The 22,380-nt window shown below is 49.0% G+C and overlaps 1 protein-coding gene across 1 annotated transcript; it reads right to left on the bottom strand.

The window, feature by feature from the left end:
• Positions 1–5,759: 5,759 nt before the first annotated feature.
• LOC104687785 (ubiquitin-conjugating enzyme E2 variant 1) lies at positions 5,760–21,471 on the bottom strand. Its single transcript, XM_039563285.1, has 4 exons — positions 21,401–21,471; positions 11,874–12,022; positions 9,652–9,777; positions 5,760–9,361 (listed from the first exon to the last, which is right to left on the bottom strand). The coding sequence occupies exons 1-4, from the start codon at positions 21,420–21,422 to the stop codon at positions 9,215–9,217; spliced, it is 444 nt and encodes a 147-aa protein (XP_039419219.1). The 5' UTR covers positions 21,423–21,471; the 3' UTR covers positions 5,760–9,214.
• Between the last annotated feature and the right edge of the window lie 909 nt (positions 21,472–22,380).

Raw genomic sequence — 22,380 nt, 5'->3', positions numbered from 1 at the left:
CCACCCTCCGGGGCATCTCCCGCCTCCCGCCCGAAACCCCCGTGCTGTGACAGCGATGGTTATCCGGGATTCTTTCCGCAGTGTCTGTGCCCACCAGCTGTGCTCGTGCTGACTCCAGCAGCGTGTGAACGGGCTGGAGCTGGCTCCGGCAGGGCTGGGATTTGCCTGGGGGGTCAGGATTGTTCGCAAGGCAGGGGGACACAGCAAGGCACGAGGGTTACAGCAAAGCACGAGGGTTACAGCTCTGCTGCTGCTCAGGAGGGGACAGGGGATGCATCTCTTGCTCCTCTCATGTATGACTGAAGGATGGAGATATCCCTGCAGTGCTCCATGCTTTGGGGACACATGACACTGCCACCAGCAGACACCACTCCCCTGTTCTCCTCTCAATCCGTGGAGACCAGCAGCCCTGAGCCCCAGAAAGGCTGGCACAAAGCCTGGACAACAGATCATTTTTGCCAGCCCAGGCCCTTCTCCCACTGCTTTCATTCCAGGCTGGATTTTGGGGAAGGCCAGGGAAGGGTCAGAGCAGCAGGACTCGGTGATGGGTACGGCACAGAGCCCGCTTATCTGAGCGGGGTCACGCCGGGACGTGGTTCCTGGAGCAGTGACCCCGGCTGCCACCCCGGCGCAGGACCCCATCCATCTCCCTGCCACGGCCTCCCCTGCTAACCCTCAGCGCCGCACGCTGACAGACAGGACAGCAATTAAGTCCTCGCTGAACTAATTCACTTGAGCCTGTCTACATTTCAAACAGCTCTGGAGATAGGCTCTGTTTACAGAGCCTGCCGCCGTTTATTATTTTTTGGGGGGTGTTGCATGGAGTGGGGAGGGGAGATGACATTTGGGGAAGATAAATAGGGCAGAAGACCCCGTAAAGACAAAGGGCTGAGCACGGCCCCCTCGGACAGGGCTGCAGAAGAGCAGGGAGAGCACCTCCCGGCTCCGGCTGAGGACGGGCACAGCTCGGTGCACGCCCCAGGGCTGCTCCGGGCCTCGGCAGGGCCTGCTCCAGCACAGGGGTTCTTGGACGGGCTCCATCTCTGCTAATGAGGACTGTGATCATTTACAGGCAATCCCCAGCACAGCAGGGCCCCGTCCCACGGGCACCCCTTTCCTCCCCATCCCGTGGCACACCAGATACACACGGAGGGAGCCGCAGATGCCCCACACTCCCCTCCCTGCTGGGACCTGGCATCTCTGCCAGGGAAACCCGGCAGCCCCGAGCGAGCAGGAGAGCCCTGGCTGTCCCCTGCACAGGGAGGGAAGCACAGCATGTGTCCTGTGGACATGGGAGAGGGAGACGGGACAGGCTGCTGGGGCTGGGGCTCACAGAACGGGCCTGTCCCCGCTCCCCAGGGCTCCTGGCGTGACCCTCAGCCCCTCAGAGCCCTGTCAGGGTCCCCAGGGGCAGCGTTTCCATCCCGTGCTCTCCAGAATCAAGCCCTTGTCTTCCCGAAAGGCTGATCCCTGCCTCCCAGCCTGGGCAGCGTTTTTCCAGCAGCCATCCCTGACTTCTGCCGGGCACCGGAGGCACGCGCAGCCCCTCGGCCGCCGGCACACCCACCCGGGTATTTTTGTTGGCAAACAACGACTCCCTCAAAGTTGTTACACCATTGAAAATAGCTAATAAGGTTTTACTTAATTAAACAGCACGAGGCCTCACAATGCTGATCGTCACTTTTTCCCTTTGCCGTGCGCTGCTGCCACATCCCAGCTGGGAATTACCCGGCCCTGCTCCGGATAGGCCGTGTGCTGAGGGGGGCTGCAGAGGCGCCGATAAATAATAACAATAAAAATATATCTGTACCTACCCCCTTGTCTTTCCTTTGCTTAAATCAGGCCATGTCTGGAAGACAAAAACACTGCTTGGGAGTCAGGGTTTGGAGTGATACAAAGGGGAGTGTTGTCTGGAAGGCCTGGCCGGGAGTCAGAGCGGCGCGGCGGTCGCTGTCCGCTGTTTGCACAGCAGCCACTCCGAAATCGGATTTCACTGCAGCAGCAGTCTTCATCAGGTTTCTCCAGATCTGGGCTCGGGTCTATTTCTCGCTGCAAGCTTATTAAAAACACTTGAACCTGAAACAGACTCATTGTGTCCACACGTTTGCTGTTTATTATTATAAACAAGGGTGTCAGGGCCATTAAAAATAAATCAAAATGGGTAAAAAATGAGCAAGAAATACAAGGAAATGGAATGATTGAAAACACCCATCCCATCATCCAGGGCTGACAATTCCTGCTCGCAGGAATGCCTCTGTGCCAGGGAGAGGGGAAAATAGCTTCTCATTTTTCTATTCAAAAAACTGCATCCCTTTCTCAGCTGGGGATGCCAAGCTGTGGGGAATGGAAAGAGGAACAGATCCAACACACAGCCTTGGGTTTGATGGCTCCTGGATCCTGACTGGGATCTGTGCTGGCACATATTCACTCCCACCAAGGGATGTGAGTTCTTGGTTATGACTGTGGGAGCTGCAAACACGGACAGGGCCCAGCCAGGGGCACACCCAAGGGCTGAACGGCTTGGAAAAGCCACTTCATCCCACCACCCCCTTCAGAGCATCTCAACTACTTGACATTCTTAAAAATCATTGAAAGGCAATCAGAGAAGCTGCATCCTGCTCTCGTTCACACCAGGACACATCAAGAACATAGGTGTTACTGTACACAACACTAAAAGCTGTCCTTGTGGAATTACAATTGTTCCCCGAAGTCAGACCTCTGGGCTCTGCCATGGGAAGACACCAGTCAAGTGCCAGTCCAGGGCCTTGCTGATGGCGGGACAGCTGAGACTCTCAGGCAAGAAATGGCACGAGCCAAGGCACATGTCAGCACAGCTGCTGTCCCAGCTGATGCCATTATCTCATTAAAAACATCCCTGGGAGATTTCCCTCTCCACACCCCTGGCAGTTCCCACAGCCAGGTCTGGCGGAACCAAGGCACTAAAATCTGATGAAAATGGGAAGTGTTAGAAGGGTCTTGTTCCATGGCATTGGGAGACCACAGGGGGTCATTTCTTGTCACTCTTATTTGAACACCAAAGCTCACGGGTGGTATTAGGAATATTTTAGGAGAAGAACCACACACCAAAAACCAACTGGTTTTTTTTAATGCATGTAATAATTTCAAGCATGGCTCTGCATGTTGGAGTTAATGAAATCGTCTCCTGCTAGGCTTGCACAGACCAAAACCAAGCCTAAAACAAGTGGGCAGTGACCCTGCACAAGAAGAGACATTGAAACGGTTTTTGTGTTACTTTTGGGGCAAGGGGAGGGGAAGGGACACAGGACCCAGGACTGTGTTTCACTGGGAAGCATGACGACATCCAGGGAAGGAAGGGAACACTCTCAGCCTTCTGGCCTAAATTATCTGCTAACACAAATAATCAAATTCCAGGGACCACACTGCTCTGGCGCCACTAAAACAAGGGGGAGGCCCGGCCCCGGTGCTGCGCGAGCAGGTGGCAGCCGAGCCTGACCCGCTCGGGATACTCAAGTGCGAGATACAAAATTCTGATGCTCTCCAAGGAAGCAGCATCGCTCACAGGATCGTGGGAAGTTTTTAATGGCTCACTCAAGGCAAGGCCTCTAAAATGTTTATATTAATACGTACATGTTGGATAGCCACTCATTTGGTCTCAGCTGGAAACCAGTCCAAACAGCTGAGAAACATCTGGCCGCTAACCTTGGACAGCATCTAATCTGGTAGCCCAGGGATTTAAGAGGTCTCTTTGGAGGGACAGAAGTTTGGCAGATCCTTGCTGAGATCTCCGTCCTGCTGCGGCTGTTCCTCACTCCCACTCCCTGCTCCAGGCAGACACGTACAGACCCTACCTACAGCATCCAGAATGACTGCACACAGCTGCAATTAGGCACTACCACTCATTTTCAGGAACACTCCTGAAGCTGTGGGACTGTTTGTGCTCCCCTGTCTCAAGGGGACACACAGCAGCTCGTTGCCAGCACACCAAACCAGGCACTTCTCCCTCTCTGCCCCAGCCCATGTGCACAGGACTGGGGGAGCCTCCAGCCTCCCCTCGGCTTCTCTTCCCTCTGCCTCACTTACAGCAAATCACTCCCAGAAAGCCTCCAGCACCAGGCAAACAAAAATCCTTTTCTCTACAGATCTGCAGACCATGATCAAGGCAATTAGGAACAGGTGGTTTTAAAGCAGAGCGAGTAGGAGGGAAAACAGTCCCATCATTTCTGATGAAGATGGCTCAAAAGTTTGCATCACTTTTCTTTCCAAAACTCCTGCTTGGTTGGTTTGTTCCTCCCAAAGAATCTTCAGCTTTGGCTATCCTGAAACATCCTTTGGCAAGTGGAAATACAAAAGTAAGACAACATAAAAGAATAGATGCTGAGCAGTAGAGAGGGGAAGAGACTTTTAGACCATTTGGCATTTACTCTCCCCTCCGATCACCCATCAAGGTTCTGCAGGGCTTTCTAGACATGTCAGGGCAAAGCCACCAACAACCTGGCTCAAGAGGCAGAAAATTAGGACAGGACCCACATTTCTGAAAATCCTTTTTAGGCTTTATTTAAAAGGAGATAAGGATGAAAAAAGGTGACAAGATGCTTGACAGATAAAAATGATGAGCATCCAGCTTATCTCCCTATCCTCCACATCATCTTCTGCTCTTTACTTTTTTGTGACAGCAAATATGGGAGACATCAGGGAAAATGTAAAGGCACAAGCACCAGGGGTGTAGCACCAAGAAGGGAGGACAAGGAAGAAGATGCTCAACAAAGGCTAAAAAAGCCTCTTTCCTGGCAGAGGCTGAACATGCTGGCTCTAGTCCAACAAAGCACTTAAGCATGTGCCTAAATTAAATTTGCCTTTACTGGGGCTCTTCGCAGACTTCAGCACACTCTCCAGCAATCTGCTACAGCACAACCAGGGAAAATGAGGAGCTATTAAGGGACCCGAATTTCAGTCAGCAGCCAGGTTAGCGAGCATTGGGAGAGCACGTTAGGCAAGATTAATGCAACATGGCAATTCCACTGACAGGAAAACCCTTAGCCGTCAGAAAAACCTTCTTAAATATAAAATAGTAAGTAAAAATAGTAAGTAAAAAAGTTTAGATATTAAGATTATCAGTATCAATTTCTCTTCAGCTTCTTTCAGCTCAGGGTAGGTAAAGCTTGATGCACACATATTTACAGGTACCTGCAGAACCGGAACTCCCCTGTTGCAGGGCATGTTGGCGCCAGCTTGAAAAAACACATTGAACCCCCCGTGCTGTTCCTTGGTGTAGCAAAGACTGTCCTGTAGGCAAAGCACTGACCTCAGATGCTGAACGGCCAATGCCCACAAACACCAAGGTAAGCCACAAACAGCTCCCACAGCCCTGGCAATGCTCTGCAAAGCACCTGGCAAAGGAGCACATCCCCTGCACATCCCTGCGGGGTTTGGTTCCACAGCTCAGCGCTGTTCCTCTGCTTGCACCCACCCCGCAGGGATATAGGGTCAGGGCTCTGAGACAGAGCCCCCGGAGCAGCCCTTGGTCAGGGTCTGCCCAGGGCCGAGGGGCACGGCTGCTCCTCCTGCTCCATCCTTGTCCCATGCCGGGATGAGCCACAGACAACACCATGTCTCACAGAACAGCTGATGACATGCTCTGGCTTCAGAATTGTTACTATGATAGTGGGAGAAAAATTTTCAATACAAAGCACTGCATGGGGTTGTAAGAGAGCAGAGAGGGCACATATAAGCACATACTCCCTACGTACACACACAGAGCTTAATTCCAACACACCAAGAAGCAAACAACCATTAGTCTTTATTAACAATTAAGGTCTCACTGCGGGGCTGGTGTTCCCCCAGCAAGTTAATGCCTGTACAGTGGGACAGTCACGATACACAGGCTTTTCAAATTGAAACCGATTCCGGATAAATACGAAAAGTGGTTCCCACACGAGGACGGACCATTTAACTCGAGCAGCAGCTGAGGCCCGGCCGGCACAGCCTTGGGAAGCTTTCTGGCTCCCTCTGCCGTCCCCGTGGCCGAGGCGAGGCAGATGCTGCTCCACATCCCCGGGAAGCACGGGCAGGTGGGGCTTTGCTGGGAGAGTCCAGCACATGGGGCACAGGGATGGCTCAGGGACCCTCTGCGGGCACAGCGCAGGGTGAGGTCCGGCTCAGAGCAACCTCCTCCGAGTGCTGCTCAGCCACCTCCAGCAGCACCTGCTCCAAGCACACCATTTATTTAATGGCCAATCCCCTTATTTTATTTATTATCCCTTCACAGCTTTCTCTAGAGATACTAGTTCGGGACACAGACAGAAGGCTGGCAGGCATCACCTGAGCTGCCAGAGTTTGGATAAGCACAGGTGTGACACAGCTTCGTTTCCACACCTCATTTCCGAAGCATCAAGCACCAGCCTGGGGGTGAATTGTCCCTTCCCCTGCACAGGTGACACACACTGATAGAGCCACCATGCAGCTCCACCGGCAGCTGACTCCCAAGGTGTTATTTTTCCACACCGCTCTTACTCGGTTGTGGGAACAGCAATGGAGCACTGAGGTGTCCGGAGAGTGCAGCTCCTGGGGGAGAACAGTCACAGTGAACCCTTTTGTTTAAAGCAGCATCCAACTTTGGCAGATGCTGTGAACAGGTGGCTCCTGCCAGCACAGCTCCCAGCCAGGGTGGGATGCTCTCACCTGTACAATTTGCAAACCAAACCAGAGGCTTTTCACGGTTTTAAAATCATTACTCAAAGTAGGAAGGTTCAGGGAAGTCCCAAACATGCACCAACCATAACCTCCTAAACAGGGCAAGGGCACTCTGAAAAAGAGACAATCAAGCAGCCCACTGTAATTATCACCTTGTTCCAATGCCCATTTACCATCTTTGACACGAAGCTCTTTTAAATAAACACACACACACACACACACAGAGTATTAGTCCCATTGTCTTCACAGACACCCTCGGGGCTGCCCCAGGAGCGAGTGAGCAGTATTCATTCCAGGCCAGAAACCAACAGCAAGTTTCACAAAGCTTCACAAGGTCATTCCCTTTCTCATTCCCAACTCAGGAAGAACCTTGTTGCAGCCCATCACTGCAGTGAATGCATCAGGACCTTCCAGCAATCCTCTGGAGACACTTTACACTAGGAAAAGCCCAAAATTTCACAGCCTTGTTTTTACCCAGATCTGAAGAAAAGCTCAGCTTGTTACTCTTCACTGTCTGAGGAAAACACTTAGAATTTCAGGTTGTGAAATAGTCCTCGACTTGACAGACAGTGTAACATGCAGCTGTACAGGGATTCCATTTTCTCGCTACTCCAGCACAGCAAGGCCACGGCACTGACTGCACAGGGATCCAGGAACCCTTTGGCAGCTCCTGGGCCTCACCTGATGCTACCAACGGCCAAGTCTGGGGCAGCCTGAGGCTTAAACCAAAACTACAGATGCTCCTTGGCACAGCAGCAGCAGCTGGATAGAGACAATTGCCAGTTTACATTCTGTCAGCTAAACGTGATCTGTAGGAAGATACTTCCAACAAATCAAGAATTCCTTAAGGGATCAAAATTCTAAACATAAATACAATTAAAGCCTTCTAATATTAATGCACACTTTTTATTATATTAAAATCAGGCAATGGTCTGATACAATAAAAAGGCTGCTTATGGAATACTGTTATGTTAAACTTTCAGTACAGAGGATGTTAAATCCTTACAACTAATATTTTCCTCAGAAGTTAATGGAAACATCAATTGTTCATTGACTTGACAGCTGCTGCTTTAAAATGTGTTTATTTTTACTCTTTTCTTTTTTTTCCTTTTTTTTTTCCTTTTTTTTTTTACACAAACACTGAATTTTTCATAAAACTTAGGACACACTAGGTTGGTTTCCTGTAAGCTTGCATCCACATTGCAGCAGTTAGTGGTCCGGAACAGTAAACCAGAAAAGGCAGTGATTTGCCAGGATGCAAAGCCAATCAAGGTCCTTAATCTGCTGTGCCACCGCTTCCCCAAAATCTTCACTGAAGAGATTTCTAAGACTTACAGAACCCTAATGAAATCTACCACCCAGATTTGATTTGTCTGTGGTTGTCACATCTTTAGAAGGGGCAAATGCAAGTGCAACATTTTGTTAATTAACATTCTTGGGTCAATCCAAAGCACCAAAACACAACGATTTGAGTGTACCTGGAGTGCGTTCAGAATCTCTACGTGCAGTCTCCCCCACTGAAGTTTGGCAGCAGAAGGTTTGGGCAATCCTGGTAAATTACTGCTCTTTTCCCCACGTCAAAGCCTATCTAAGAGCACGGCCGTGGCCAGCTTGGCGGTGTGGCAGCAGTGCTGGAGGGAAGGGAAAACCCACGTTTGCCAGCAGAACAGATACTCTTGTTTCCCAGGCTGGTGAAGACTAAATTTGTTGCAAAACCAAAATGGTAAGCAGGAGGGAATAGGTCAAGTTGTTGCCCCGACGCTCACCCCTGAGCCAGGGGTGAGAAGAGTCACCAAAAGGGGCAAAAAGAAAGCAGCACCCCCACTAAAAAGAGGGGAAGAGGGAAGAGATTAAAAGAACCCTGAATCCCTCACCCAAAGCTCACATCACTGGTGGGGGGGACCAGGAAGAGAAATACAATCTATGCCTTGGCCAAAGGAAAGAAGGAAAGCTTGCCCCAGATTATCAGGGCATTTAAAAAAATAATAAAAACCCAAAAACGACCACAGTCACATTCAGCCTTTACTAGAGCGAGCACAAAGGGAGGGATGACTGAGGTTAGCACACATCCCCAGTAGTAGTCCATACAGCCCAGTGTAGTACTGGAAGCAAAAACCTTTGTGTCTACTCTAATAAATAGCCCTGAGCTTCGACTCTATTGCAAAAGACAGAGAAAGAAAAAAAAATAACCCAGGCCAGACACACAGCAAGGTGATTGTGGGATGGATCCTTTCACAGTTAAGTTGGATGTGCCACACTGGTCTTGACAGTAATAAATTTAAATAGACTTTTCCTGATACCAGAAGTTCAGCTATGTGGACAGTGGTTACACGACAGGATTATTTGTTATAGCACAACTTATATTTCAAATGAAAAAAAAAAATTAGTATCATTTACAGTATCTCAAGAAAAACTTCCTTTGAATGGGAACTTCCTTTCCAGTATTTTGAGGTCTACAAGATGCATCTAGAAAATTTACTACTGTGGAAAATGAAGACAGCTTAAATTGAATAAGGGGGGCATGTTGGTTTTTTTTTTTTAATTAATTGCTGTAACATTGTCCTTCAGGTGGCTGAGGAAGTTTCATATTTTCTTTAGACATCATTAGACGCCGAAGCTCTTGCAGAACAACTTTGATACTATAAGAATTCTGCCATTTTGCTAGGACTGATATGGCTCTGGGGTCCACCTAAAATAGACAAAAAGACCATTCCTGTCAGAATTGGTGCACTGGTTACACTTGACTCCCTCCCACCCCCAACTAAAGATCCCACATGAAATCTGAGTGGGAGAAATCAAAAGCAAGTATATTCCTAAAAGCATAATAAATCTCCACTTGTCCACTTCCCTTCTACCCCCTTTCCTTCTCCAACAAACAGCACCACAAGCAATGAGTAGCTAAGCAAGCTACAAGTACAAGCAAAGCACTGAAGCTGCACGAAAAAACAACATTAAAATGAATAAAAGCAGAAAACTTACCACTCCATTAGAACTATTTACTCCATTCATATTAATTTTTGTTACAAATCTTACAAATGGAGGTGCTTCTGGATACTTAGGCCCACATTCTATTTTAAGGCTGTATATTCTGTTTTCATAAATTGTCTGAGGGGAAAAGAAAGGGGGAAAACAATTACATCAGGCAGTTCAATAAGCATTTGGTTAAAGCAGTGGCTACTTTAGGAACATGGGAACTACCAAAAGTGTGGGCAGCCATGTAGATACTATGCTGGCTACTGGATTTTAGTTCATTTCGTAATATTCAGAGTATCAAATGTTTCTTCAGGGTAATAAATTCTGCTGGTCTCTGTGGATGGAGCAGGGAACAGCCCTGAGGTCCGTGCAGGGCTTCGGGGTCTCTGGAACACCTGCCCCACACGGGGAGCAGGCAGTGGGAAGCCCTGGCTGTGCACAGCCAGTACAGAACGTGTGCAGATAAAGCTGAGGCTCTGACAGTGGCACTGGTTTTGAACAGTCTGTGTCAACAAGGTGACTCCCTGACTGTGGGACATCGCCCAGCCTGGGAATGACACACCCGTGCACGGACACTCGGGGCAGCAGCACACAGGGAACTCCAGCTTTGCACAGCTGGTCATTTTTCCCACTGGAATCCAGCATAAGATCCTTCCACCTCCTACAAGTGTGACTGTTTCCCACCCAGAGGGAAATAGGACTTAGCTTTATTCTTCAGCCAGTACTCCCACATCCTACTAAGAACCAAAATGGTAATCACTGAATATGAACAGCGTTAAAAGGAGAACAGCAAACAGGAATGGCTGCAAGTCCCCAGAATCTCTGACAGTACAGTCTGCTGCCTTCAAGCAAGAAGCTCAAAAGAAGCCACAACACTCCTGGCAAGAAGATCTACATTCCTAAATGTGTCAGAAAAACGGGAGAGGCAGAGCTGACTCCTCTGCTGTGATGGCCCTGTAGCCTTGGTTTGCAGCACGACAAGAACTGCAAACTTCCATCACTGCTGGCAAGGCTGCACGCTCCTGTTTGCACATTTCAATTCCTATTTAATTTTCTAAATTAGATTTCAAGGTTGTTTAAATTTTCCATAAAGCCTATGCACACAGCGAGCTTTCTTCACAGCCTTAATGCAGGCTCATTAGCACTCTCCTAATGCTCTAAAATCAAATGCTGTTCTAGAAAACAATTTGGGTAGATCATAAACAAATGAAATGCTCGTGACTGGGGAGAGATTAACAAAGGCAGACAACAAGTAAACAACACTTCGGGATGAGACAGAAAACACTGCATGTATAATGCCTTTATAATGCACGTTCTTGTACAACCTCACTGTATGTCAAAAAAGGCAACCGACAGAATGGGAACAGAGAGCAGTAACATGATTAAAGACATGTAAAGATTTTCATATAATGACCCCTGTAATTACTGAGAAATGATACTGAGGCCAGATGTAGAAGACATGTGCTATTGCAGGAAGGAGAACTGGCTACTTGCACTCCATCAAAGGATATCAAGGAAACAGAACAGTGAAACTGGAGACGACAGACAAGTTCTGGTTTTAGAACACATGCACACATTCAACACACAATTAAGTCCTCAAGTTCACTACTAGAGTGTAAACCCACAGTTTAGCAGGGCTGGGGGGAGAAGAGAGAACACAGCAATATTCCCACAAAGACCAGCTGCATTATAAGATGTTGCTTTGGGAGAGGACATTCAGAGAAGAGACTGAAATCACTAAAATTTGAGTTTCCTCAGTCAGCTGAAACTCTCACCCCTCAGTCCTGCTGCAATTAACAGCACCCCAAAAACTGAACAGGAGCAGCAGAAAGACCAGCAGTGCTGCACAGAGCATCCCCTGGCACCTGCAGCAGCTCCATTGGTAACCTCACTCGCTGAAGGATTTTAAACCTTGCTGGATTCAAAGGTACAGGACGTTAGAATTCTAGGATCTCAAAAGTTATGTCTTACTGAATCTGCAAATGTAAAGCAGACGTGTAACCAAACTGACCAGAGAAAGGCACTAAAATGTTCCAAATTATAAGCAAAAAGCCATATAGATACATGAAACCCACTATTATACAGAACTTGAACTTCAACATAAATCACTTCCTGAAGTTTTTTCAGTCATTTGTCTTTTGTTAAGTGTCTACTTCAGTGGTTAGGTTAGGACAAGGGGGAAGAAAAAATGTTAACAGTACAATTTTAGTATTTAAGTGGATACTTACTCTTGGAGGCCCAATAATCATTCCTGTCCATCTTGTAAGTGTCATATCTTCATCATCTTCAAGGCCCCAGCTAACTGTTCCATCCCCTACTCCTTTCTGACCTTCTTCAAGTTCTTCCAAAAGACGAAAATTACGAGGAACTTTTACTCCTGAAACAATCAGAAAAATATTTTCAGTTAAGAAATCCAGTAAAGAAAAAAACCCCTAGAATAATTTCCCTGATACTTTTGGTCATTCTACAGATCACATTTTGGGCAAAACCATAAAAATAGCACTACTTTTTGAATGACAGTATTTCAACATTACAAAAAAGCTATTCCCATATTCACCTTGGATTTTACAAGCAAAATAAAGGTATCCCCAAATAAATATTTTAGAAGGCTGACAGGCCACATATTACAGCAGGCAGTAAAACAAAAGGAAATCTCTGTTCCCTCAAAGGTAGACCCAGTACTATGGAGTTCTAATTAGCACTTGTCTATATGATTTATAGTATAAAAATTTAGAAGTTTCTACAAAATGACACCATGAGAGGCTTGACAGCAGTCAACTCAGAGCTTTAAAAATACCTTTCAAAACAAATAAAACTCTTTCATAACATTAGTAGGTTAATCTGAAGTTAATTGAAGTGGGCTTTGTCAGCAGCAATAGCATCCTTTGAACTTGTGACCTCCACCACCAAGGAATTTCAGCACTTCATAATTGCTGGCACATTTCTCCTCAAAATAGCAAAACAGGGAGATTTCCTTCTCCCCAATACATCAGCGGAAAACAATGGCACAGAGAGCTTAGGTGACACAGCCAAGGTCACACACTGAGTCCGTGGTGAAGGAGGATCCTGAAGCCAGGCCACAGTGGGCTTCTCTGCTCTTCGAGGTATCTGCACCCCAGGCATCACGGAGCAGAACCGCACACTCCCGACCACTGCTGCTCCTTTGCCTTGGGTCTGAGGGCCTGGTTTTGGTGGGGCAGGGCTACAGGGCTGGTTCCTGTGAGAAGCTGCTGGAAGCTCCCCTCTCGTGTGTTGGAGCCAATCCTGGGCAGCTCCAGGACAGACCCACTGCTGGCCAAGGCCCAGCCCATCAGCACTGATGGGATAAAGTGTTTGGGAAGGGACAAGGTTACTGCACAGGAGCAGCTGCAGCTGGAGAGAGGAGTGAGATTACGCCAGGGAACAGCTCTGCAGACACCAAGGTCAGTGAAGGAGAGGCAGAGATGCCCCTGCAGCCTGTGGAGGTCCCTGGGGAAGCAGTGATCCACCTGCGGCCCATGGAGCATTCCTTGACCATGTGCAAAGTACAGAGGATCCAGTAGTTTTAAACTCTCTTTTAAATATAGTAATGACCTAAGAACACTAAATGGCAGAGATGATTTTGCTGCACAATCAGAGGTGTCCATATTTCATTCACTACAAAGCATGCATAAAAGAAACTAAACCAGCAAATGACTAAAGAAAGTAGTTTGTTGGCCAGTTGGATACACATCTAACGTGATCACATCCAAGAACATCCTGGGCAGCAGAACTCAGTCACAGCTGCAGCAGCAGCACAGGAACCCAGATCCAGCAGAGCGGTGCCAGAAAACACCAGACCTGCACTGGCAGAACCAAACCTCCCATCCGGGGTCTGCCGAGCACAGCTCTCTGCCAAATCCCAAATCCCATCCCAGCCAGACTGTGCTTCTACCATAGCTGCTGAGCAAAACAAACCTTTGGCTGTGAAAGGAAAGGAGTCAGTTGGGGCTGGTAAAGCCATCGCCACGAGACTGCCTGAGCACCAGACCCTAGGTGGCAACAGGACCTCCTGGGCACCACTGTCACATCCCCTGCATGACAAACTCCAGCATTTACTCTCCCACAAAATCTTTAAATTATGAAGTGCGTATCCTGTGTATCTCAGACACGAGGGTTCAAGTCTGCAAGTCACACCTGAGCCATGACAGACGACCACCACATGTTTAATTCTGTTCCCAACGCTGTCCATGCTGCAGTTTGGGGAGGCAGAGCAGCCCAGCTCCAACACCCAGGGTAAGAGAGCTGGGGGACACGAGACACAGATGGAGCACGAGTTGAAGGAGAAGGTGAAACCTTCGTTTGCACACACCCCCACCTATTTCCCTGTTTTTGCTGCACTGGATGCACAGGAGAGCCGCTGATGGGGAATGACTCACAGCTAAATCACTGTCTGGGCTGCAGCCCTGCCTGCTGGTGCCCCACGAAACACAGGGCCAGGGGAGAAGGGCAAACAGAACGTCCTTCTGGAGGAGGCCCAGCAGCTCTTTTCTGAGGGCAGGGGATGCCACAGAGGAAACCCTGTGGCTGTTATCAGAACCCCAGCCCGAGCAGCCATTAGCCGGAGGCAGCAGAAGACCCACCTTGAATGAGTCACAGTGCCAAAAAATGCTCTCATTTCCACACCACAACGCTTAACAAGCATCATCTGTGTGTCTGTGCCTCGCTCCTTGATAACATCCCTTCATAGTTATCAGTGGTGCAAAGACAATTTACTGGTATTTACTTAGGCCAAACTAAATAACCCAGGAGGAATCAGCTTTATGGTAGACACAGGCCACACACCAAAGAAGAAAACCAAAAATGCTGCCTTGTCCACCCTTCCTCTGAGCATCAGCTCTGAGTGATCCCTCTGAGCATCACACCCTGTTCACTGAGCCAGGCAGGAATCTTTAAGTGAGCATGTAATTAAAAATGACATCATCATGTACATATTCGAGCAGGCCACAACCAAGACTGAAAGGCAGCCTTAGATCTGACATTTGCTACCCAGAGCTGGGCTTGGCTTTACAACCTTCTGGGAAGAGAAGGCAACTTAATTGCTGAGCTCTCCCCAGATACAGCTGCTCTGATTCAGCATGAATCCAGCATGAATCAGAGCCATAAAAGAGTCACACAGATTTCAGAGTTCTTTGGCAAGTTCGAGGTCTCCAGAGAGCTGGCGAGTCATATTGTGCACTGACTCCTGTCACACGGAAATCGTTACCAGGAATGAGTGTTCAGTGCACAGGAACTGCTCCTTGTGAGCACTGCAGGGACATCGTGGCAAAGGAGGTGCCCAAAGCGAAGAACACGGATTTGAGTTTTATGCACTTCATGGAAAATAAAGTGATCATGGGAGAGAATTGGTAATTTTACAACAGATGACCCTGCCCAACAGCATTGCTGCTTTCTGAACATGTTTTACCCCCTATTCTAAAGCTCAGGGTGTAACATGAAGGACCATCGCTTCAGCTACCACAGAAGGTGGCAATTCAGCTCCCTCCTTGACACATTCTCAGGAAATTCATTCAATAGAAAGAGAATCACACAGATTAATAAAAAAGATTATGCCCATATGACCATAAATGCTTTATATAAATAAACTTCCCTTAAGCAAGGCAGAATAAATACCAGATTTGTCCTTCTGGTCAGTCTGGAAAGATGCACAAGGCCATTTAGCCAACCCCATCTCCTCCTGATTTGCAATGGCCTGGAGCGCTCGTGGTCTGCTACCATGTCCTGCTGCGACCCAAACCTCAGAAGCCATACGACCTTTATCACTTGTGATCATACACAAACACATAACCATCGTGTTTGCTGTCCACCAAGATTCCTAAAAAGTGGTCAGATCTGTCCTATGCATACACAGTATCTGCCAAATAATGTCCATGGCTGAAGCATGGCAGCTGCAGAGTCAGGTGATGCCCTGTGTCCCCTGACAGCAGCAGGAGACCCTGGTGTTTCCTCCTCCCGCCCCCCAATAAATACCTTGCATAACCCTCTCAGTGTAGCAATGGATATTTCCAGGGCAGTAACCAAACCAACCCGTTTTTCTGAGAGCCCTTCATTTAACACAAGAAAGGCTAAAGAAAGTGAGAGGCAATTAAAAAGTCATCCGCTTGTCTAAAGTACTTTCAGTTATGCATTTTAATTCAGCCTTCACTGTGGTTGAAGACAACTCTCAAATAGCAGCTTCATTTGAAACATATAGTAATATCTCAGTAATTGCTTCACTTGCAGCTTGCCTAACCTCACAGAAATACTCCCAGAATGGAACTGAAAACATATTTTAGAGCAAAAGGAGATATTCACTATTAATCACAATGGCAAACCTGTGAAAGCTAAATCATAACTGTATTGACTTGGTGAGATCTCCAGCGACAGATTTGAACAATCCTTCTCAAAGCACACCTTTTAGCAACGTGTATTTGGGAAGCCTCAAACCCACACACGAGTTCACCAGCTACAAAACGTTAATGAAATAATTTTATGGCAACCAGAGAGGAGAACCAAACCACAGACTGTACTTCACGGAGCTCAGAGTTGCCGTTAAGAAGCTGGGTGACCTCGTGACATCCTGTTAAGCCTTCAAGTGTATCAGGACCTTCTGTTTTCCTTGTCAGAAATTTCCCTGGCACCTCACGACCCAGCTGTTTGTAAACCAGTAAGCTGCAGGACAGAGCCAGCATGCTGAAAGCGTGAAAAAAGGAAACTGACCTGGTCAGAATCTCACTAAAGGAAGAACAGAATTACCCTGAATGACAGTTAAATGTCAGCTTGGACTTTTAAAGATCTTAAAGCACTCTCAGATTTACCTTTTAATGCAGCACTACTAAAGACAGATAAACGACTGAATGTGTCTTGCAACAACTTCAAGAGGGATCTTATCAGGCTGAGATTTTTCTCATCTTACTCACAGACTACACCTTCCCATCTCCCATTTTCCTCAGTTATGCAGCCGAAGCAATTTCACACCCAGAGACCTTACGGAGCTGAGAACAGCACTGTGAAACCAGGCAGGCCATGTGCCCTTGGGGGTAGATCTTCTCCCCCAATCTTTTTGGATCAGTGGCAGTAGAACAAAACATACATTTCAAAAATTTCAACAACACATTTCCCTCTCCTTTCTAAAGTGAGATCCAGTTACAAGCATTTCTCTTCAGGACTAAAGCACAGACACAGGGCACAGCACACCTCAGCAAAGCACCCAGAAAATGGGGCTCCAAGGAGAGGAACTGTCTTTTGCTGAAGGCTTTTCCACATGTTCACTGGTAACAAGGAACTTACCAAACTGGCCTTTCTGGACAATTTAAACTCCGCTTTCTCTACTAGTTCCTGATTTACAGTAACTCGAGCTGAAATCCAACAACTTTAAACATCTCTGTTGCTCAATACATTAAAGTGCTTTCTGTTGCTTGTTTCTGTGTATTTGATATTCAGCCTTAATTTCCAGTCTAAGTTTCGTGCCTTTGTAGTGACTGCAGACAATGAATTGGACAGCTTATCCTTGCAGCACTGGGACTGTAAAAAATACACAAGCCATTCCTTGTCACAATGGTATATAAAGTTTCTGAAGTGATGGAATAATTAAAACCAAATAGAATGCTTTCAGCAATTGTCACAAAAGCTTTCAGGAGACAGAACTTTGGATTTCCTGCATCGTCTTTACAGTCACAATTTCCACTCTGATGATGCAGACAGGTACTGAAATATTTTGCAGACACAAAAATAACTTCCTGTGCACTTCAACAATCTGAAGTGTTCTCTGTTCTGTGCAAGCTTCAGTGCTGGTTCTACCTTTCAATATTTCAGGCAGGTTCCTTGGAAAGAGGTCACTACTGAAACATTAGTCTGAGGCAGGCTGAGGCCAAGCACAGCTTTCCAGCAGCTGCAGAGTTAAAATCAGACGATTTCTGTGCTTGTATCACAACTGAAAAGCAAAACATTTCCAGCTGAGGTACAAGTTACTCTAGAGAAAAAGTCACCCTGAACTGGCGTCCTGGGCCACACCTTTACACCAAACCTCACGAGGGAAACCCCCACCATTTCCTTTTGTACTGTGAAAAGTTTGTGACTGAGCAAAACCTGCTCTCCTCTGTGCCCCTCCTCCCCACCCAGGAGCACTGGGTTTTCCTACACCCACCCCCCAGAGGTGAAGGCACAGGCAGGCTCAGACACAGGCCCCGGGGAGCAGAGCCCACCCCGACACACACACGGTGTCCCTGCAGGCCCAGCTCACACCCGGGGGACGGGGCACAAACCATCAGTAACTGCAGCTCTGCTTGCAGAAGCTGAACAGCACCCTCAACCTGAAAATCCCAACCTTCACACCCTCACCAATCTGTCAGTGTTACACCTGCCAGGATCCTTACCTGCTGACGTATTTAATACACTAATTAGTACTGTTCTCAGACAGAATGCTGCTTTTCAAACATATTATGTCATTTATGTCATTGAAGATGAAAATACTCAATTCAGTAGCATCTCGTAGGAGTGTTGAACTATTTACCTTTCTATTCAATCTACTGCATCCTTCTACTACAGTACACAAAGCTCTGCAATCAACTCCTCTAGCACTATTTCATGTGCTCTCACAGTACATCTTATTTAAGAAGGCACAGTTTATCCTCCATTTTCTCTTCAATTATTTTTCCCCTATCTTTGAGTCTTTTACTTACAGTCCCAGAGAGCACTTGGTGCTGGCATGTTTCCTTTGAGATAAGGATGCCTGTTGTCACTCCACGGAGCCATTGTGGGGCACTTGCAAGGCAGGTGCACCTGTATTGTACAATATCCACATTGTGCCTCTCCTGTGCTTTTCACAAGCATCACTTTGAGTTTACAGGGATGTTACAGGTCCCCCAACAGTTAGAAATAGATACTTGTAATACACTGTACTAACCCCAGTGTGTGCTCTTCTCTGTTAGCAGCATTAAGCCACGTGTACCAGCACTATCACAGCCATACACCCAATGAATGGTTCTTCTGTAGTTCTTCACATTCCTCACACTTGGAAAAACTTAAATCTGGGCAAACCATTTTACTATTCAGTACTTCCAGGCTGTTGGAAAACACAGTGCCTCACAGCCCTGCGACAGACCCACTAAACTGAACTGTGAGAGAAAAGCAGGTTAAGTGAGGTCATTAAACCTTTCCCAGGGTGAAAGTTAGGAAAACAATCCCCCAGGCCAGCACGGCTGGGTTTTGGCTCATTATAAAACCTGAATCTGCAGGACAGCAACGTGGAGCAAGGTCTATAGTGTAACTGCAGCCCAGCAAGTGCAGGATCCTCTGAGGAACCCTTGGACCCCTGCTAGATCACCTCTGGTAGCTGAGCATTCCTGCAGGACACCTCAGTCTGAAGGATGGACACAGAGTGGGGTCTCCTAGGAACAGCCTTATTAAAATGATTAAAGTCAATCCTTTCTTTTTATTCATATAGTAATGGGGTGTGTGGGAAACCCCCATCATCAGCAACACAGGATTCCCCACTCTCAATGGTACAGATGAACCTCACATCCTAACATTCCTTCCAGGCCAAGGATTGGGTTTTTCCCCTTGTTAATTACTCCTACCCGTTTAATAGATACAAATATCTAATCTATCTGCTTGTCTAATTGCCAGGACCAGCCCTATGACCTTTTTAGGTTACAGGGACATTTGTTACCACTTCTTCCTCTGGGTCAGTAGCTGCTTTTGAAGACAGATGAGCATTTTTCATCTTCAATATGTGTTTAAGCTCCACTGGTAAACTACCATGAACTCAAGATATCACAAATACTGCAGTGTTTTACAGACAAATATGAACACATGGATTCCATGAAACAAGTCTCCGCAAACTGTGTTTCCCAGATGAGTGAAGGCAGTACTGAGGCACTTCCCCAAGCCCCCCAGCGAGGGGTCAGCAGTGGGGAGCGAGGAGGTGTCACCTCCAGCCCGTGTCAGGCCATGCCTTCACTGCAGGGCAGCAGGGACCCACACAGCCTGCACTGCAGCGCCCCTGCCAGCACCTGGGCACCGGGCTGCCCTTGCCACAGCAGAGAAGAATCGCCATCCCTTCCTAACACAACAGAACGCTGCGAGGGCAGCCCTCGAGTTACAGCTGAAGCTCCCATCCACGGAGCCTCCCAGCCTGAAGTTTGGGTTTACTGCACAAACGCAGTGCTCCCGCAGCACAGGTTTGTAAGTCACCCCTGGAGCAGCTGAAGAGCCGTGTGCCCACACTGCACACAGGACACTGAGGGCCCTGCTCCCAGCACTGGGGACACGAGACAGCTGTCACAAACCCAGGGGACAACAGGCAGAATCCATCAGACACATCGTGGCCAGCAGATGCTGGGTAACAACAGCCTGTCCCAAAGGCTGTGCTGGGACTGTCGCTGCAGCCCAGCCCCTTCCCACACGTGCCCCTCCATGACCACCTAACAACTCGCTCACAGAGCTGCACAGGCTTGAAAAGAAAAGTATTTGCCTTGTTCTTCCAGCCAAACACAAAATGCAAAGTCAGCAGCTTGAAGGGTTCACTGAGAACGCAGAGCAGGCAGGAGAGTGTGACATTACAGGGGAAGAAGGGTTCCTTCTTCCGAGCTACAGCTTTTGTGTCTTTAGTCAATGCCTCGACACGTTCAAACACGGAGCTGTAACACAATTCTAACGACAGCAACCACTGCACTTCGAAAGTGTTTTCATTAACTTGATTAACATGAATTATGTGCATTATGATGGTTACCCTTAAGATCTGAGAGTAGTCATTGATAGAGAACTACCTGTGAAAAAAGAACTCTGAAATACTTCTACTACATCCCCACCAGTCACGTTCTGGTGAGCACACAGTCAAACTTCAGAGCGTGCAATTTGAAAACAAGCACTACAGGGGCACATGTGAAACCCTCCATCCACTGAGGAAAACAGGAAAATGAAACTGGCTCAGCAGAAGTGACTCTGATTTACTCGATCTGTTGAAGTTCATAAAAGGATGTCAACAGAAAAAAACCCCACTCCAAATCTAGTTGCAGTATTTTTGTTTAATGTGTAATGATAAACGCAAAGGAAGAGTGTGTGTAACTACTCAAAGCTGGTGTGGAGCAGCTTTGAAGGGAATAAAAAATTCACTCCCTTCTTGGAGCACACAAGTCCTGACTCGGGAGTTACACACTTCTCATGGAACAGAGAGAGGTTATTAGGGCAAAAGGCTTTTAAAGCGGCTGATTTCACTCACGTAGCTCCAGCCACGGCTTGGGGACTACCGAGAGGAGAGCACCGAGGTCAGCCCTGGCCACACGGAGCTGGCCAGGAGAGGAGCACGGCAGGAAAAGCGCCTGAACGGCGGCGCCGGCCTCACCGTGCTGCGGGCGCTGTCAGGGCCTCAGCCCCGCCGAGGGCCGCGGGCCCGCCCGGCGCCCCGGCCCAGCGCCCGGCCCGGTTCCGGCGCGCCGGGACACGCGTCCCGCAGGGCCCAAGCGGCCCCTCTCGCCCTCCGGACCCGCACCGGGGCCGCTCCCACCGCGAAGCCCCGGCAGCGCCTGGGGAGGCGCGAACGGGCCCGCCGGGACCCGCGGACAGGAGCGGGGACGGCTCCGGCTCCACCCCCGCCCCACCGGGCCCCGCTCGGGCCGCGCCGCCGCCCCGTCCCCCCGGTCGCGGCCACCCCCCCGCCGGGCGCCTCCCGCCCCGCCGTCCCCGGCCGCGGCCTCGCGGGTGCCCCGGGGCGAGGCGGCCCCAGCGCGGCCCCGCCGCCCGGCCCGGCCCCGCTCACCCGCGCCCGTGGTCGCCGCCATCTTGCGCCGCCGCCGCCGGCCCCGCCCCCGCCTGACGTCACCGCAACGCGGGAACTGCGGCCGCGGCGCGGTGCGGGCGGGCGCGCTAAGGGGAGCTCGCGGTGGGCGGGGCGGGGCGTCCGCGCGGGGAACTCTGTGGTGCACGTGCGGCGCTCCCACAGCTCCGCGGCGCGGGCGGGCGTTATCGCTGCTCGATGCAGTCCCGAACACCGGCCCGGGGGCTCCGGGACACCGGCGCCATGTCGGGCGTGGGACACCCCGTACTCTCCGGCCCAGTTTGCCCCCCCCCCTCCGCTTCGTGCATAATATATTAAAAAAAAAAGTTAAAAGAAATAGGAAGGAAATTAGTTCTGCTTCGCTTCGCCTTACAACACATGTTCCAAAAAGTGAGCCCCAAGACACGCTATGAAAATATCCAGAAAAAATTACGAAGCAAAACGTTTTGGAGACTCGTGGCAGCTTAAGCCCCGTTCTGCAGTGAGCCCTCCCAGACTCAGCTCTGAGCAGCGACGGGCGCCGCGGTGCTGCGCCCATCAATTGTTCTTGGAAGCTGCTTTAAAACAGCAACGCTGGTCTTACTGGTCGGCTTTTATTTCACTCAGTAACACTTCATTTCAGCCGCGGCTGAGCACGGACTGGCTGAAGGCAGCAGGAAGAAAGGAGAAAAAGGCAGCAGGACAAGGCAGCAGAAAGAAAAAAGGCAGCAGGACAAGGCAGCAGGACAAGGCAGCTAGATGGCACGAGAGCCCAGCTCAGCCGGCTGGGGCCATGGCCAGGGTGTGCAGCACAGCAGGAGAGCCGGGGCTGGTGCCGAGCAGCCAGAGCCCAGCTCATCCAGCAGGATTGTTCTCCCAATGGCTTTGGGGTGGGTGGCTCATTTCACACCCTTCCAACCAGCGTTCCCCTCCACCTCTTAGGCTGCTAAGTCAAGTCCCGGGAGGATCACAGAGACAGGCAC

Source organism: Corvus cornix, chromosome 20 (assembly GCF_000738735.6).
Source record: "Corvus cornix cornix isolate S_Up_H32 chromosome 20, ASM73873v5, whole genome shotgun sequence".
NCBI lineage: Eukaryota > Metazoa > Chordata > Aves > Passeriformes > Corvidae > Corvus > Corvus cornix.
Note: the sequence above shows the minus strand (reverse complement) of the source record. Positions and strands in the feature narration are given on the sequence as shown.

Excerpts from the sequence above, each read along its gene's own strand:
- LOC104687785 (XM_039563285.1), bottom strand. The coding sequence starts at position 21,422 with ATGGCGGCGACCACGGGCGCGG. Across the intron at positions 9,778-11,873 it reads TGATTATTGGGCCTCCAAGA|ACAATTTATGAAAACAGAAT; the intron begins GTAAGTATCCAC and ends TTTTCCCCTCAG. Across the intron at positions 9,362-9,651 it reads TAAATAGTTCTAATGGAGTG|GTGGACCCCAGAGCCATATC; the intron begins GTAAGTTTTCTG and ends TGTCTATTTTAG.